We start from the raw sequence: 17540 nt of genomic DNA on the forward strand, positions 1-17540 counted from the left end.
ATTAAAGGCTAACATCTTACATTGGATTCTGCCAGACTCTCAGCTGTGCTTATTTTTAACAGTTGGAGTCAGATTGGTCAGTAGGTTTTGAAGCAGAACTCTCAAAATTATCACTCCAATATCTTCAGGACTTGCTTGCCCTCTCTGCTCCTACTTGGCTTCTTTAACATTTCAAATTTATTGATTGAAATGTGATTGTGTATAAAAGCGACATGCTGGGACAAGACAAAAGTTACAATGGAGTGGCTGGTAATGGAAAGAAGAACAAGACCAGACAGGACAGGCAAAAATATCAACCCTTTGACTTACTATTGGACTGATGTTGGTCCCACAAAGGGACACTGGAGGGCAGTAGTACCGTAGACATGGATAGTTCAAAGGCCTAGTGGGTCATAGGTGACAGGGTACTGATGGATGAAAAAAGTGGGTGACAATTACAGCCAGCAAGCAAGCTTTTGTTTTGTTAGTGTTTTAGTTTGTTTTTGGTTCTGTGAGTTTTTGAAAACTGTTCGGAACTCAAAGGCCCATTTCATTTTTTTGCTGATGACTTGATCAAAATATTCATATTTAAAAAACCCCATCCCAATCCCATTGGTTTCATTCTGCCATAACATATCTCTCACCCACTTTTCCTCTGTGGTCACCTCTGGTCTACCTCCTATTAGCACATTTTCCTCATTTGATGTCAGTGATGCCACAGAGTCTCTCTCCTGTACTCTGACCACATGCTTGCATAGCCTGTGCCCTCTATCCACCAAAGCTACCCGCTCTAACGTGCTTCACCCATGGCTGACTGTGTACTGATCTCAGAACTGCTCTGAGAAATTGGTGTAAAACCTGTAACCCCAATGACCTCATCATCATATCGGTCGCTCCTATCTAGCTTCTCACCCAACATCAGTGCTGCCAAAAGGGTTTTTTTACAATGATACAATCAGCAGTACCACAGTACGACAGACGCCTAGAAACTATTTTCCACCTTCAGAGCTTTATTCAATCCTCCACCATCTCCACCAGACACAAATCTCTCAGCCAATACCTTTGCCTCCTTCTTTACTGAAAAGGTGGTGAGTTGCCAATTCTCTAGGCCTCTCAAAGACAACCAGTCTCCCCTGGTTAAGGGCACATCATTGCTCTCATGCTTTTCTCTGCCTCCTCCTGTCAATAGCTCACCACCTCCCTCACTCAGCCCTCTAACTGAGCTCAAAGCCTCCAAAAAGTGTAGCATGTAGCAGTCCTACCACATGTCCACCCTGGTCTCCCTAGGCCAAAAACACATCTTTTCTCTCATTCAACCCTCACAATGAGAATGATGTGTCAAAACTTCTGACCGGTTGTTGTCCTACTACATGTGGACTGGATCCCATTCCCACAAGCCTCCTCTAAGCCATATCTCCCACTATTGTGCCAGCAATCACACGTGATAAATGCTTCACTGGCTTCGGGAACATTTCCAACTGCAATCAAACAAGCTAACAACCATTCTCACTACTTCCATTCTTATCTAAGTGTATTAAAAGAGCAGTTTTCAAGCAGGTCTCAGAAACCCTCTGACAGAATTGTCTCCACTGATCCAAATCAGTTTGACTTTAAGAGCAGCCACTCCACTGAAACAACTCTGTTGTCTGGGACAGAAGCCCTAAGAGCAGCAAGAGGTGCAGCTCAGTTCCCAGTTCTTATCTTGCTGGACCTATCAGCAGACTTTGATACAGTGAACAACTGCATCCTGCTTTCTGTAGTTTCCGACATGGGCATCTCTGGCAAAGCACTTGCCCCAAGGATCAGTACTGGGAATGCTTCTCTTTGTAATATTCACCACTTATCCGCTTACAAGGCTTCTCATATCACTGCCATGCAGATGACACCCAACTAGATCGCTTGTTCCCGCCAAGCTACTCCACGTTCTCTGCATGGATCTTGGCTTGTCTCTCTGACAGTCACTAATGCTTGCTTTCAGACTTACTTCTGGGTCTGTAACCACCTACTTAAACTCAATCGTACAGGCTTATGTCCTTTCTAGGCCACTGTGTTCTTCCAAGGATAGGTCGTTGGGCATTGCCATCCCTGCACACAAGGTAATCGCAGTCCAGACTGTTCTCATTTGCGGCTGGTCGAACAAGCTACCGAACGCTATCGGAGCAGGGGCGTCCCCCCCTATCTTGAAGACTCACTTCCAAGAGCACCTCCTCTCCTAGCACCTCGAACACCCTAACATACATAACCAGCACTTACTACGCACTTTCAGTTTACTTCTTTCTGTGGTCTCCTTGCACTTATCGATTAGATGAAGATAATATAATGTTTATTTATTTGTCGACTGACTCGTGATTGACAAAAGTGCCTCAGAGTGAAATATACACAGTAGACAACAGATGACTAACATCAGTTGGATTTCCCTTGTTTCTTTTTGACATGTACAAACATGTCTAGATCTCAACCTGCCTATACAAAGTTCTTTCCCTCCTCCTGTGAGGTCTGCAGCAGCAGTGGAGATCAGGTAGTCAAAGGTAGTTCATTTCCTTCCCACCTTATAGAAAAACCTAAGCATAAATAAGAGGCAATAATGGCAACAATACATCTTGACATTGGCATGAATTCTAAGAAGGTCCCCTCCCTCAGCTTTATCAATGTTGTGTTCAAGTGAGATAAATGGGGAATAAGCCTCAATCTATCTTTCTTATCCCTCAAATTCAACTCCTGTCTCACTCACTCACTCAGAAACTGGCAGAGGACAGACTCTTTTGGATTATTACTTTAAGTCCCTGGAGGGGTGAGGCTGCTCTTCATACTGTAAAGAAAAACAAACTGAATGATCATTCCTGAGCTCCCTTCCTTCTTCATTACTTTTTTTCTTTCCAACTTCTGTGGTGTTCATTATTTTTGCCTGACTTTATATTGCAGGAAAATGGGTTTAATTGATGTTTGACAATTTGATTATTTAGTAATATTAATATAATACAATAGAATCATGATAGTCCAAAACCCTATAAACACACATATTTGCACATTATTCACAAAGAGCAAAAAGCAAAGAGCAAAGATTATCTAGTTATCTAATCTCAACCCTTAATAGTTTCTGTGTTTTGTTTTTTTTTGGTTTTTTTTTGTAGCCCCACTGGCTGATATGCAATTACAACTGATTGTGTTTTATGTATGTTTCAAACTTTTAAAAATGATTTTGTTTCATTCCTATTCTATTTAAATGTTCTTCGTAGTATGTTGTATGATGAGCCTGATGAAGGCCACAAGCCGCAATATATTGGTCTCACAGTCATTAATACTGCAAGTGTTACTGTGGAACTGGCAACCCAAAGTAGTTCTTATTAATGGCTTGAAACAGATCTATTAAAGCATTAATAAATGTTTTATTAACGATTAATAAAGCCAGTAATCGCACTTTAGAAACCCTTTATAAATGGTGCATTATCAGAAAGTGGTAGGCCACCAGTAAGATAAATACAATGGAACTTAGAATTATTTATACCTTTTTGTACCTTTTGGTCCTTGTCAGTGTGAAACAGAGCTAAACCATAGCTTGGCCGCTAGATGGGGCGCTTCATCTTTCCACAGTGTCCAGGATAGTAGTTAAACCAGAGCCAGTGACAGTGGAATAACAATAAACTGTATGTGCTTTTGAGTTGATGATCTATTACATTGTTAAACTGCATCACATCTTTCATCCACCAGGCACCATTTCTGAAAGGTTTATAAGCTTTAATGAAGCAAAATATTTAATGGTCAATACATCATTTAGTAATTTGTTTTAGATCTTCTAGATTCTTCTTAGATTCTTTCTATCTTATAACTAATCTATGAAAATGAAATGAAATGATTTATTAACCATTGATTACAACTTATAAACTATATTATGGGCCTATATTGATTCAACTGTCTCCTGCGCAGGTCCAACAAATTCGTAATAGAGACATTTCGGCACAATGAGGTGCGCAGACAGTGTATGGAGTCGCTTTTTGTTCAGTGCCATCACTTCCCAGCAGCCAGGTGAGAAACTTTACCTATGTTTTCTTTCTTTCTTTTCGTCCTCCTTTTTTTTTTTTTTTTTTTTTTTGTTGTTGTTTTTTCTTTTTGCTTCATTTGTTGTTTACTTTAGAGTTGTGCAATTTCAAAAGTTTCGAAAGAAAAACGTTTTAAACGTTCAAGTTGATAAACATCCGGTAAAATTCTTCAAATTTGGCAAGTAGCTTTTAGCAAGGAGAAGATATCTGAAAGTGTCAGGACTGTAAGAGGTCGGTCACTTCGCTTTACTTGAATAACTTGTTCTTGGGCTGATTGACAGTTAAAAACGAGTTATAGTCTTCTTGCATAACTTCACCTTTAATGACCTGCTGCTTTACTTGATCCACTGTAGAAATAATTTAGTAAATAAATTAGATTTTTCTTCTTTATTAAATGTTTCATACAAGACCTAAGCTGAATGTTATCACAGGCAAGACAGCAGCATTATTGGACATTAGAAGTCAGGTTCAGGTAGTTATGCACACAATGTCTGACCAATGCCTTCACAGTATTTTAGCTCATATGCTACATTGGCTTTAAAATATATTGTGTGCATGTTCCTATATTAACTGACTGCCTTAAACAGTTGTCTTCAAAAATGGAGATACTTGCTGTTTGAAGTTACTTCATGGATAAGTAAGATGTCGCCATGATATACAGCCTCGTTGGTTTTTTTTTATTCACCTAGTAGTTAATGCTGTAATTAGTCCCCTAATTGGTCTAATTCACATTGCATAGCGATGAGTAGGATATGGTCTCTCAGTAACTGCCTCTCAGTAACTGTGTGTAAATCAGTAACAATTAAATGTTCTCGTGTGCATGTGCAAATAACTGAGCTGCTGGTGTTATCGATACCAGGAGAAATGACAAAGTCAGTGTGTCCCCGTGTGAACTGAATCAGAATCAGAATCGCCTTTATTGTCATTATACATAGTACAACGAAATTTGAGCGCTGCTCTGGGTGTGAGCAGTAAAACACTGTTATCAGATTCAGCTGTCACACTCAGTTAAAGGCAGACTAACAACACAACTGTTGGCAGAGCCTTTTGAAACTCTGCATGATGTCCCGGGCAATGATTAGCTTGTATTTTACACATTATCCACTGCATGTTGCGTTGAAAACTTCTTATAAATACTGAAGGAATGCAACAAACTGCTCTCTTCCTGCGTGGGCTATAGTGAAATAAAAATGGTCGCTGTGCATTCAGAGTACATCTGCCTCCACAACTGTACAGTACAGTCTAGCTGTGACTATATTTGTCCTCCCCTCCTTCTCTCTCTCTCTCTCTCTCTCTCTCTCTCTCTCTTGCTCTAGCAAGGGGACAGGAGAGTCAAGAGTTGGATGGCTGCCAAAAGAGGCCGGCCCCGCCATGCAGCTGAAACTTTTACAGGCCAAGCAGGAAGAGACACAGGGAACGATCGAAGAAGAAAAGGAGGAAAAGAAAAAGTGAGATAGACATCTGAGCTCTTTTCTCTTCCTCTCCCTGTCTCTCCTCTCTGTGTCTGCCTGTCTCTCTTTCTTTTCTTATTCCTTGTTGAAGCCATACTGTATTTGCCCGCCTTCGTTGGCAGGGGGTAAGTGTAGGGCTGGAGGACAGGACGGGAGGGGAGGAGAGTAGAGGGTGGGGGACTTTGGGTTCAGAGAGTTCAGCTGAGGAGAGAAATAAATTCATAAACAACAAAGGAGACGTGACGTCAGGTTGAGGGGCTGTCCAACCTGCTGGCTGAATCTGAGCCTCCATGGAAGAACTGGATTGTTCGCACCACATGTGTGTGTGTGTGTGTGTGTGTGTGTGTGTGCGTGCCTGGGTACAGTATGAATGTGTGTGTGAGTGTGTGTTCATTGTCCTATCTTTGAGAAAAGGCTCATGCGGAGTTTTAGCAGCGAAGCTGGACTATTGTGGTCTGTTTTGTCTCTGTGGTGAGTGTTTAAGGACTGGCAGCACCCTCCCAATGTGTGTGTGTGTGTGTGTGAGTGAGTGAGTGAGTGTTCGGTCAGTTTGAGGACTCAGTAACTCAGGTATTACAACAGCTACAACGAAGAGTTAACTGTTCCACTTGCCAAAGACAGAACAAGGTTTGATTTTTGTCTTCAAGTAATTGATGTGAGCTGTAAAAGAGAAACGGGATATGTTTGCATTTTAATGGTAAAAAGTATTCCTGCTTTTAAGAACTACTCTCAACATTTTCAAAACAACGTCAGCTCTGAAGTCCGTTCTGATTGGTTGGCTCTGCTTGGGATACCCGCTCAAATGCCAGTGACTGGTCCGCAAACAGGCTATAGAGAATGTCGGCCATTTATGAACAGATGGATTTATGTTTTCTCTCCTAATGATTGAGGTCATCTAGAGGCAACAGCTTGCTGATCCAAAATCTGCAGTGGTGTTCAACTCTCTCGCTAGTGTGAGAAATCAAAGGGAGACCTGGGAAAAATGCCAATGGATGAAAAAAAAAAGTGATATTCTCTGAAATATCCACCCTCCTCGCTCATTGATTCATTTAGCTTAACTCCCTCATACCCCTCCCACTGAGGGGGGCTGATATTATCCCCCGATGGAGGGAGAGGACAAATTGGGGGAAGGATGGAAGGAGACGCGGAGAAAAGCAGGCAGAATAAAGATGTCGAAGAAGACAGTAAGTCACCCAGGACTCCTCTTTCGGGCAAGAGAACTTTACAACAAATTTCCTGACAGTTTAGAGTTTGAATATTAAGCTAGTTTCGGCTTTTTCGGATGTATTGATTGTAAAAATATGGTCAGATGGAACAATATGGCAGAAGTATCAGGATCTGCTCGTCTCTCTCGCCATCTGTCTGTGGCTGCAAGATAGTCTGTCCGGTACAAGTCGAAAGGTGTAGTGTGGATGTTAGACACATACAAATTCTCAGTGCTCCCAGCTGCTGTCCCACTGTTTTGTGTCACTGTTTCTGCTCACGACAGTTTACGCTTCCTCTCTTTTCTTTTTCTTGTCTTTCTGTGTCTCACTGTCTTTCTTAACTCTTTTTCTCTGACTCCTCCTCTTTCTGTTCCCCCTCTCTCGCTACAGCATGTCCCTCCCTTCCTCTTTCTGTATCTCTACATCCCCCCTCCTCCCCTCCTTTTTCTCTCCTTCCCTCTTGGCAGCAGTGCCAAAGTGGGCAGGCGGACCGAGGCAAACACAGCACAGGGCAGAGCAGAGGGCGATACAAAGGCTGGCGAATTGATAATGTGTATGTTTGTGTTTTGAACTGTCCTGTGACTGTGTGTTCGCGTGTCGCCGTTTTGATCATACGCAACTGCATGTACAGTGAGTCTGTCGCCAGTCTGTTTTGGAGCTGTTCTCGTTTTCCTTGTGCACATTGTGGTTGATATTGTGGCTTGTGTGTGTTTTCTGTGTGTGTGTTATAGAGCTGTGTGTGAGCAGACGTCCCTCTGTCACCCTGTGTGCGGACAGACGCACTCACGCCAGTAGGAGGGGATTGTGGGAAGGGGGTGTAGCTCTCAGAGGGTGTGCTCTACTCCTCTCTTTTCCCTTCTTCCCGCCATCACGGCCCTCTTCTCCTCCAGTCCTCCGGCCCAGCCCGCCGCTCACATACAGGCTCCAGGTATTTTTCTTTTTTATCCTGCGACACCTCTTCCCGTCTTTTTCACTGCCCTATAATCTTTCTCCTCCAGTCCCTCTCGCCCTCCTCTCTGTCCTTCATCATGGTCTTCCCCCTGTAAACGTGTCTATCGTCGTCGGGTTGCCACGCCGCACTCCGCTCGCCGCCATTTTGGCTCGATGGACATAACAGGAGAAACTTTTCTAGAGCTTAGAGGGACTCGTTGACTCCCTGCTGACCATCTTCTTTCTCCTCCTTCCCTTGTGTCTGTCTGTCTTTCCCTGTCTTCCTCTTCCTCTCCCCTCCCTGCTCCCAGGCTCTGACAGGGTGGTAAACAGTCTTTCTGTGGCTTTCCGATTGAACAGGTGTCTCTTTGTAGACTGGCAGGAGGAAGGACAGGCCTCCTTGGTTACTTTCTGACCTCAGAGTGTCGACCGAGCCAGAGAGCTGTTGTTGTGTTCAGGTCAGTATAAGTTTAGCTGCTGACCAGTGATGAAAAGCTGCACCCACAGGACAAGGCGCTTGGCAGGTCTCTTATTATCCAAAGCTGTTATGATAGGAAATAAGAGGGCAATATTTACTTTGTTACTATTTACACTCATTCGCTTCACACACTGTTTGCACTTTCTGCCGTCGTGAAAACTAAGACAGTTGCTTCACAGGAACAGGTGTGCGTGTGTGCATTAGTTTTATCTTTCTGCGATCTAGAGGTGTGACAGTTTGTTTCAAGGTGGCCACTGTGATGTTTGTCTTGACACACTGCGTCATCAGCTACTGTATATGATACTTAACACTGCAGAAGGACGCTCAGGCAGAAATGAAACTGAGTTAGGTCACACAAACAGACAACGCTGTAAAGATTGTTCAGCAAAAAGTTGCTGTTAAATGTTGGTGTTCTTCAGTAGGTCTTCCATATTTAATCAGTGAAGCTGTTGGTTTTTTATCACTAGTCTGACCTGCCGTCGAAAGAGAAAAAAATGTCAACGTAAACAGTAGCATTTATCTGATTGATATGTATCTTAGTCAGCTGCAAGAAAACAAGCATGCTATTCATATTACACAGTTTATTTTGATTACAGACGCATGCCAGAGGCCAGAATGCCATAAAACAAAAGCAAAATATTAACGTTGTACTCTTCGAATTAAACAAAACACAATAGTGAAATGAACCAACAACTGATTCCATCATTCAACCTACTTTTCGAGGGGAAATTGAATTGAGCCAATATCTACATATTGTCTGTACTATTAGGACTATCTAAGTAGACTGCTTATTGTCAGTACTGTATCTTGGTCTAAATAGGGGTTGGTGGTAAGATGGCGCCTTCGTGCCACGTGTTTAAGAAACACTGAAAATGGGCAGACCCTTTCAACATACCCCTCACAATTTGTGGGTAAACTACTCCCAATTCGTCTGCATCAGTCTCTGTCACTTCAAATCATCCAGCTTTGGCATAAAGCGACAGATTATCTCATAAAAAAGAACCAAAAGAACCTCTTTTTAACCATATCGACATGTGACGGTGATGAGAGGAAAATGTTGAGAAAGAAGAAGCTGGAGAAAAATAGAGAGAACAAGGGTTACAGAGACAGAAAGAGAGGCAGGAGTGGGAGAGCTCTTTCCCCGCCCCTCTCTTATCCTCAGATGAACTTATCGTGTTGCCTCATAATGTTTCTGAGTTTTTCTCCTAGAGGCAGTCAGGCTAACTTCCTGCATTCAGCCTCAACATAGCTGATTGGTTGATATCTTGGCTGACCGGCCGCGTTTTGCAGCGAGGCAACAGGAAGTTTCTCTTCTCATGCAGGAAGCTGCAGCTGTTTCGGCCCGACATACACCACTTTGCACTCCTGCACGCATACTCTTTGTATAGATGCACACAAATATGCACGCTCACCCTGTTTGAAAGGGCATACCTTTTCAAGTGTTTGTGTGGATATGCTGTATATATATATGTGTGTGTGTGTGTGTGTGTGTGTGTGTGTGTGTGTTTGTGTGTGTGTGTGTGTGTGTGTGTGTGTGTGTGTGTGTGTGTGTGTGTGTGTGTGCATGTACATGTATGGCCTGCTCTGTGTGACATTAGTGAATGCTATAATATGTGGGCGTGTAGCAACATGCCAGGCAAGGCATCAGAGCTATAAGAAACATCTGAAACCATGGTAACCACACATTTCATCAGCACATTAGCAAAAGCATAAACAAGTAGGAAAGAGGAGAAGGGATAGGGAGAGTAGGTGAAGAGGAGGCAAGACACCTTTGATGTGTATTTTCTTCATTCAGGCAGGTCACTGGCCATCTGGGTAGTTGGAGGGTATAATGATGGTCAAAGATTGTCTTCTTTTTTTTGTTTATCATTCTCTTAAATGAGTTGAGACCAGTTCATGTACATAAAAAATACATTTTTAATGTCACAACAAACTCAGCTGAGATGCCTAAGTTTAGATCTAGAATTTTTATATTGATCATTCAACTTTGCTCCACTTCTGTGTGTGGGTATCTATGGGTGAAATGATTGCTGGACACTGTGATAGTCAATACAATGGCTCTCTTATACTCCCGCCTTATCTGGGTCATACTATCATTTCATCAGACACATTGCATGTTTACCTAGCTCTTACGCATGTGAGTCCAACATGTGTTTGTGCAGCCCTCTATCTCATAAAAAGGAGAAGCTGATGGCTGAAGCTGTAGGACTGGAAGTATTCTCATTTAATTACCATTTAGTAAATCAGGGTAAGATAAGCTGAGCTCCTTTTGTGTTCACAGTTCAAGCAAACGTTGTGTGTGTGTTGTGTCTACCAGCGTGTGGTTGTGTGTAAGTGCGTGCATATGGCAGCGTATTTCAGTTCAGTACCGTACATGTGAGCATGAGCCCTGTGTGCCTGCGTCTGGTTAATGAGGATATACAGAACATCAGAGCGGGCAACATGCCAAGTGGGCACGGAGAAGGCGCTGTGCTCCTGTCCTTCGTCCTTTAATGTAGGAAATCAGGCATTCCTTAGGGAGCGGGGAAGGTGAAAAAGCAGGTACCATAAAATAACCATAGTGCTCTATTGCGGATCAGCCCTCTTTCCTGTATTTGCCAGATGGCTGGACACATTTTTTCTCTGGAGTAAGACTGGACATGAGTAAGAGGAGACATCCGTTTGTATCTTTTTGACTGTGGGAATTCTTCATCCTGCCATTTATTGTGTGGCATACTTCCTCTGCCAACTCCAGCTCCCCCACCGCTCCTCCTCTTTGCCCACTATCACCACCTCCTTCCTCCCTCATTGAAATTCTGCCTGGCACACAGACACTGGCCATTCTTGGCACAAAGCTCAGAGAGAGAGAGAGAGAGAGAGAGAGAGAGAGAGAGAGAGAGAGAGAGAGAGAGAGAAACACACAAGAACCTGTACCAATCGTCTGGTGCCCCCTCCGTTGTGTCTGTGCCAAGCATTCATCCCGTCTCGCGGACCAAGGGACCAGGCAATCCAATAGGTATTTCCCTGCCTCTGCTTCCTGTGAAAATCTGCTCCAATTCTGCGGAGTTTTGTTGGCATCTGAGTGTGCTGTGTGTGTTTGGGGATTTGCTAATTAATTTGTGTGTTTACGTCGTTTGCGTATTGGGTGAGGAGTAAATCCGATGAATCCTGCATCCTTTCACAGTGGAAGAGAGGAAGCTAAGGCCTATTGTTTCCACCATATTCTTAAAATTAATTTTCGCATGTCTTTTCATTTATGTATTCTTGTGTATTTTGAAAGTACAGCAGGTTTAGGTTGATGTTGGAAGTTTGTAAAACTGGTGTAATAAACATTGGTAATTCAGTTTAGCTGCGATTTTGATGTTATTCTTTCAACGCATTCTATTAGAGTTAGTGAATAGTTTGATCAGAACGACTTGTCTTCATTGTTTTGTAAGTGTTTCCTTTTTAATTTTCTTACAAGGCCTTCATTTTTTATACTAGTGGCAGCGTTATAAAATGAATTTATTTTAAACAAATATTTGATGCTGCATAGACACAACACGTTAAGTACAAAACATCTGCTTGAAACTTATTGAAAAAGATAAGATTCCCTGTGCTATAGCTGAGAAGAGGTTTTAGAAAACCCAAAAGAAGCTAACTGTAACTGTCACCCGAAGAAAGATTAACATACTCAAGCAGGAAATTGTCTCCAGAAAAACATATCCTGGTTGGTCACAGCAGAGCAGCGTTATCAGAGGACAAGAGAGGACAAGGTCCATGTTTCTTGGCTCACGCAGAAGAGTGCGTATGTGAATTTACTACCATTTAGCCATAATTCTGCTGTGACAGATGCACAGACAGACTGTCTGATAGGCAGATGAGATTAACTCAATAGACCACATTTCTGCCTTTTCTTGTCCTTTCTTCAAGATCCTCTCAGCTGCCCCACAGGCTTGAGGCGCATTTAGTTTGGAGCTGTTGACAGAGAAAATGATTTGCCCCAGCAGAGCCATGTGTGCCCCTTTTATGTGCCATAGACAAAGTCCACAATCACAGACAACAGCGCCCAGTGGAGCTCACATGACTGGGTCTGGTTTCAGTGTTTTCCAAAACAGTCGGGAGTTGTACAGGGAATGGGGCAGCAATTTCTGCAATTAACCGAGAAGCACAGACTTCCCCACAATTAATGTTAAAATCGTTTTTCTTCATTGGAGGCCATGCTCACATGTCCTGTTAAATCTTCATTACTTTGACCCATTTCCCCCTGTGCAGTGTCTTATATCATTATTAGTCTGTTGCCCTCGTCCTCCAAATACAGCTCCAGTCAGGGGATGTTTCTTGGCGACCAAACAGAGCTCGTAGATCTGTCACTGGCACGGTGGCAGAGTTGGGCATCATGCCAACACACCCCCACCCCCTTCTGTCTGTCTGGTCTTCTGTAATCAGGCAAGTAGGGTCTACTGCATGCTAACTACGGGCTGGTCTGGACCAAGTCTCAGGGGTTGTGGCTGTATGCTAATTTATGCAAGCAGTGTACCTCCTAACCCTTTCTCTGTCTATCTGAGGCCTAGGCCTGGCATTTAGTCTGGCACTCATTAACCCTTCAGTCGCTGCCGTGTAAGCCTGCTGGCCCATCCCAACCTTTATCCCATAAAGCACAAGTAGGATCTGTCATAATGAAATGAATGGTACAAGGGAAATCACAGAGACACGGACATGCTCTATGTGATGATGCGTTTTCTTTGTGAACTTTCCAGCTGATAAGAAATGTAAGAGTTGCTGTCTCACTCAGTACCCGTGATAGAGTGTGTCGTCTGGGTCTGTTGGCTTCGTCTCAATGCTTGGCACAAGATTGATTCTTCATGATGCTCGATAGAACAGCGGCTCTTTCTTCATCATGAGACAGCAGGCTCGGGGAAAAACCTGAAAGGTAGACCTTATAGTGTTTTTAAGCAGACCTAAAATGGCCGATGTGCGAGACGCCATTTTGTGTTTCATGTTGTGTTTTGGGGGGCAGAATCCCAGCCTTGTATTCAATCAGAGGCAGCTGGTGGAAGCCATATTTGCAGGCATCTGTGTGTGTACCTCCGTCTGAGAAGCAGCAGCCAGCCTACACAGGGATAGCCCACTGGAATGAGCTCAGTTTTTGGCAAAAACGGAAACGAATTCCTGGCACAGAGTCGAGCAGTTCTTTTTTTTTTTTTTTTTTTTTTTTTCTCTTTCGATCACATGCCAGAGTCTAAGGAAGTCAGTGAGTTGTTTGGTGGGCTTTCACACATTAGTGCTCTCACTTTCCGATGTCTGCTTACTGTTACATTATTTGTCTTTGATTCATTTTAATGGAATGCTCATTCAGCTCTGCATCAGCTCTGGTTGATCGGTGAGGATGTGCCAATATGCAAAATTTCCGTGGGTCTTCTTTTGTTAAGAGGTGGTAAATGTGTCCCCAAGTCTTGGCAGTTGAAGACTTGTTGTCATGAAGCACGAGCAGGTTTTGCCATAAGTCATGATTTTGAACCATTTCCAGGAACCGATTTAAACGAAAACAAAGAATCAGACACAGAGATACAACTGAAATTACGATTACACTCCTTTCTGCAGGGATTGAATTTGAACAAAACAGTCAAAAATGTTATGTAAATATACACTTAAGTGACAGTTCTATCCAGTTTTATCTTGCATGTATTTTACAGAAAAGACTAGTTAATTAAGATAACCCTCTCTGTCTCTTTTTCTTTGTGCCATTGCAGGAGTTTTACCTTTGAGGATCTTTACTGCTGAAGCAACATGGATGCTGTCCTTGGGGCTGAGGTAGTAGATTGAATAGTTGTGGGGTTCTGTAACCTCTTTTTGAGATAACTATACAATCTACTGTCTTTCCCAAGGAGACAGCTGAGTCAGCCACTCGCCGACTGTCATCTCCAGATGGGCAAACATGCTGTCCAATCAAAACATATGCTTGCATCAAATGAAAATAATGCATTGTGACAAGCATTGTTTTTTTTTTGGTTTGCTAGAGCAGAAAAATTAGGTGCCATGCTCCCTAACAGGTGAAGTTGTGGTGTGCTTGATTTTGGCTCTGTCAGGGTGAGGTAGTAGGTTGTATAGTTTGGTGGGTGGGATTGCACCCTGCTCAGGTGATAACTATACAGTCTATTGCCTTCCCTGAGGAGTTCACTGAACACTCATCAATATTCAACACACTCTCGTGGCTTGAGTATCACATTTATTCTATGACATCATAAAAAAGGATCAGGTACATATGTGCTGCAAAGGATTAGCGTTGAATTGATTTCACCTGTCACATGACTTGCTTAAATATATGTACATCTCAATAAAGTTATACTTGCCTCAAATCAATTGTCCAAAAATCAGTGAATGAGGTCTTGAAATTGTCTGTTCACCATATTCTGCCTTTTGATGGTGTCATGGCCTGTGTGCAAAAGCAGCTGCTGAGTTTGTTAGTGTCGAGCACCCTCTAGTGGAGACACAGGAGATAGCTTTGAGCAGAATAAGGTTTTTCAGATCACGGATAGGCAACCGAATGCCATGGTGGGCTGGAGTCTGCAGGGTTTCATTCAAACCAAATGCTACAAGATAGGATTTTACTAATTCAAAGGATCACAAGCTGCCTGCATCACCTCAGTCTACATGGTTTTCTGTGATAAAAGCTCTAACTGGCTGTTGGACACAGGGATAGTCAGCCTTTCTTGTGAGTTTCCCATAAACTCAAACCTCAAACAGCCTTCACTTCACCAAAATAACCCGTGGTGCTTTGTCAGGGTGTGGTCTTCCCTCCTGATCCACACGTCTCTGTGTGATTGGCTCGGTTGTTATTGATCGCTGAACTTGCTTGTCCCCATGGCAACAGTTTAGCCTCAACAGAAAGCGTCTCCATATTTGGGTGTAGGCCTGCTGGATCTTTGGGATGCGGTAGGCATAGACCACAGGGTTGATGGCTGAGTTGGCATGAGACAGGAGAATACCTGGAAAATTGGATTTTTCACTGTCAGATCTGGTAAGTTTTGCGATCTGTGATAACATCTTGCATAAAAAAAAAAATCGTTCAGAACTATGGAGGAACTATGCAAACAAATCTGTGAATATGAAAACAAAAAATGACAAGCTGCAGTCTGTGTTACACTTGTAAAGCTACTGTCACCTGCCTGTATAGAGTGTCCCCTGTGTGACCGCTTGAGGACCGTGAAACAGCAGCAGACAGTTCATCAGGTGCAGAGGAATCCAGCAGCTGGCAAACAAAATCAGAACCAGAGCCAGGGAGCAGGCCAGCCTCTTCTCCCTGAGCAGAGAGGCCTGGGCTTGGGGACAGCTCTCCTTTAGACGGCCCTGCAGGCTCCAGAAGATTCGAACGTAGAGGAGCGTCATGACCAGCAGGGGTGCCATGACACATCCCAGGAAGTTGAAGTAGACCATGAAGGGGAGGGAAATAACAGAGAGGAAGGTGCATGGTGGATAGATGGAGGAAGAGGAAGATGTATTGGTGGAATCAGATGTCAGAGAGGAGTAGTTGTGCCAGCCGAACAGAGGGGTAAACCCCAGCAGACAGGAAAGTACCCAGCACACAGACACAGCCAACCATGTACGCCTCTGTGTGGCCAGGGCTTTGTATCTGAGAATGAGGGATAAAACAGAAACAAGCCAATGAACAGAGATTATTTTTTTTTACAAAGAAAGCACATTATCCACATAGCTCTTCTACCTGTAAACCAGTGTTTCAGAGTGCATACCTCACCTGAGTGGTGTGTGTAACCGCAGGTACCGGTCCACGGCGATAGCTAGCAGTGACAGCACAGAGGCCTGCGTCAGCACGAGCACGACACAGCTGAGAAGCAGGCACAGGTCAGGGATCAGACTCACCCAGCCATCCAATACTACAGCCAGGGGCACAGCAGCCACACCCACTAGGAAGTCAGCCACCGCCAAGGACACCAGGAAGCAGAAGGTTGGCTCCCGGAGGGAATCCCGGATACCAACACACACCGCACACACCACCAACACATTGCCAAGGCAACAGGCCACAGCAATCAGCACTTCAAGTACCGTGTAAACCACCCAACTCCATTCAGCCATCGCTGAAGATGGAGAGCAGGGACGAGAGAGAGAATCTTTGAAGTTTGATTGAGCAGGTTTCCTTAAAGGCTGTAGACAGGTGCGACAAATTCCACACCTGAATAAAATCCAACATAATCCTGAGTTTGATGTTCAGTCTATTGCTGCTTTCAGCTCTTGGCTTCAAATGACCAACGAAAACTTTGAGCAGATGCTTTTTATATGCAAACATGCATGCGCTTCTGCGTGCACACATAGCAACAGGCACTCCATGGAGACACCATCTGTATTTCATCAGTGAGCGAAAATGTCTTTCCCACTGTGATAAATGTGGCTCGTTAGCCTGAAAGGAGAGGACTTCTGAATGGCACATTTTTCAAACAATAGGAATTGCCAGTGGTGAAAGACTTACTAAGGTAAAGGTAAAAGTGGCAAAGCTAAAGTAGTGATACCACATTATAAAAGTACCAAATTATGAGCATAAGTACTCATTTATCATCAGCAAAACCTGCTGTGTCAAATACATCAAAAGTAGGATTACTCATTACAGGGCTACTGGCCCCATCCAAAGTGTTAATTACATCGGCCAAGGAGGTTATGTTTTCACCCACGTCTGTTTATTTGAAAGCATGGTTACACAAAAAGCCCTGAACTGATTTGCACCGAACTTGGTGGAGGGATGGGGTATGAGCCATGGAGGAACCCATCAGATCTGAGGGCACATTCAGATCATTTACTATGAGTTTTTGAAGTCTGATGTTTTGCATTTTGATACTGTGACTGTTTCAGCTAATTTCATGAACTTAATTTACTGAAAGATACTTGTAGCTACAACAGCATCACATTGTATAAGCTGATCATATGTTTCATATGTAAAATCTTAATCAGTAAGCAAGTCTTATCAACCACTCAAGACGCTTTACTAATACTTGCCACGTTCACCTATTCACCCACACATTCATACATCATACATACACTCATATGCAGATGGAGCAGCCATCAGGAGCAATTCAGGGTTCAGTATCTTGCCAAAGGACACTTTGACATGTGGACTGGAGGAGCCATAGGTTAAACCAACAACCCTCTGGTTAGTGGACGACCTGCTTTACCTCTTGAGCCACAGTCACTAGTTACTACAGCAGTGGAAAATCGCAGTTGAGGAAAAAGTATGTTTCCCTCTGAAAGACATAACATGGAAATAGTAAGTAAAAATACCTCAAAATCGTGCCTACGCAGAGTTCTTGAGTAAATGTACGTTGTCACTTTCCACCACTCATAGCAAATACATCATACCAGAGGAACAGTGACAGTTACCTGAATAAACCTTCTGCATTGAAGTATATCCTGCATAGTCAGGAGTAACAGTACATGTGAGTTGATTATGTAATTTGCCCCTGTGTTATTTGGTTTTTCAGCATATAAGTGTATG

General features: G+C 43.3%; 1 protein-coding gene and 1 long non-coding RNA gene across 4 annotated transcripts; one reads left to right on the forward strand and one right to left on the reverse strand.

Moving 5' to 3' along the window:
• Positions 1–5947: 5947 nt before the first annotated feature.
• LOC139620618 (uncharacterized) lies at positions 5948–14397 on the forward strand. Of its 3 annotated transcripts, none has more exons than XR_011690854.1 (3): positions 5948–6651; positions 7404–7600; positions 13792–14397. It is a non-coding gene; the product is annotated as an uncharacterized lncRNA (long non-coding RNA). The 3 variants fall into 3 exon arrangements; XR_011690853.1 differs by lacking the exon at positions 5948–6651 and adding an exon at positions 6662–7302; XR_011690852.1 differs by lacking the exon at positions 5948–6651 and adding an exon at positions 6664–7225.
• On the reverse strand, positions 14396–16938 carry LOC139620614 (adenosine receptor A3). The gene is made up of 3 exons (XM_071476335.1): positions 15795–16938; positions 15208–15671; positions 14396–15027 (listed from the first exon to the last, which is right to left on the reverse strand). Exons 1-3 carry the CDS (start codon positions 16130–16132, stop codon positions 14789–14791), a joined length of 1041 nt encoding a protein of 346 aa, XP_071332436.1. The 5' UTR covers positions 16133–16938; the 3' UTR covers positions 14396–14788.
• Between the last annotated feature and the right edge of the window lie 602 nt (positions 16939–17540).

This window comes from Trachinotus anak, unplaced genomic scaffold (genome assembly GCF_046630095.1).
Source record: "Trachinotus anak isolate AG129_WGS33_773 ecotype Australia unplaced genomic scaffold, CSIRO_AGI_Tana_v1 ptg000004l, whole genome shotgun sequence".
Taxonomy (NCBI): Eukaryota; Metazoa; Chordata; class Actinopteri; order Carangiformes; family Carangidae; genus Trachinotus; species Trachinotus anak.

Bases quoted from the DNA above. Each gene is read 5' to 3' on its own strand.
- LOC139620614 (XM_071476335.1), bottom strand. From the start codon at position 16,132: ATGGCTGAATGGAGTTGGGTGGTTTACACGGTACTTGAAGTGCTGATT. The intron at 15,672-15,794 runs GTGAGGTATGCA...CCTCATTCTCAG, and splicing joins CGGTTACACACACCACTCAG to ATACAAAGCCCTGGCCACAC. The intron at 15,028-15,207 runs GCAGGTGACAGT...CCAATTTTCCAG, and splicing joins ACAGGGGACACTCTATACAG to GTATTCTCCTGTCTCATGCC.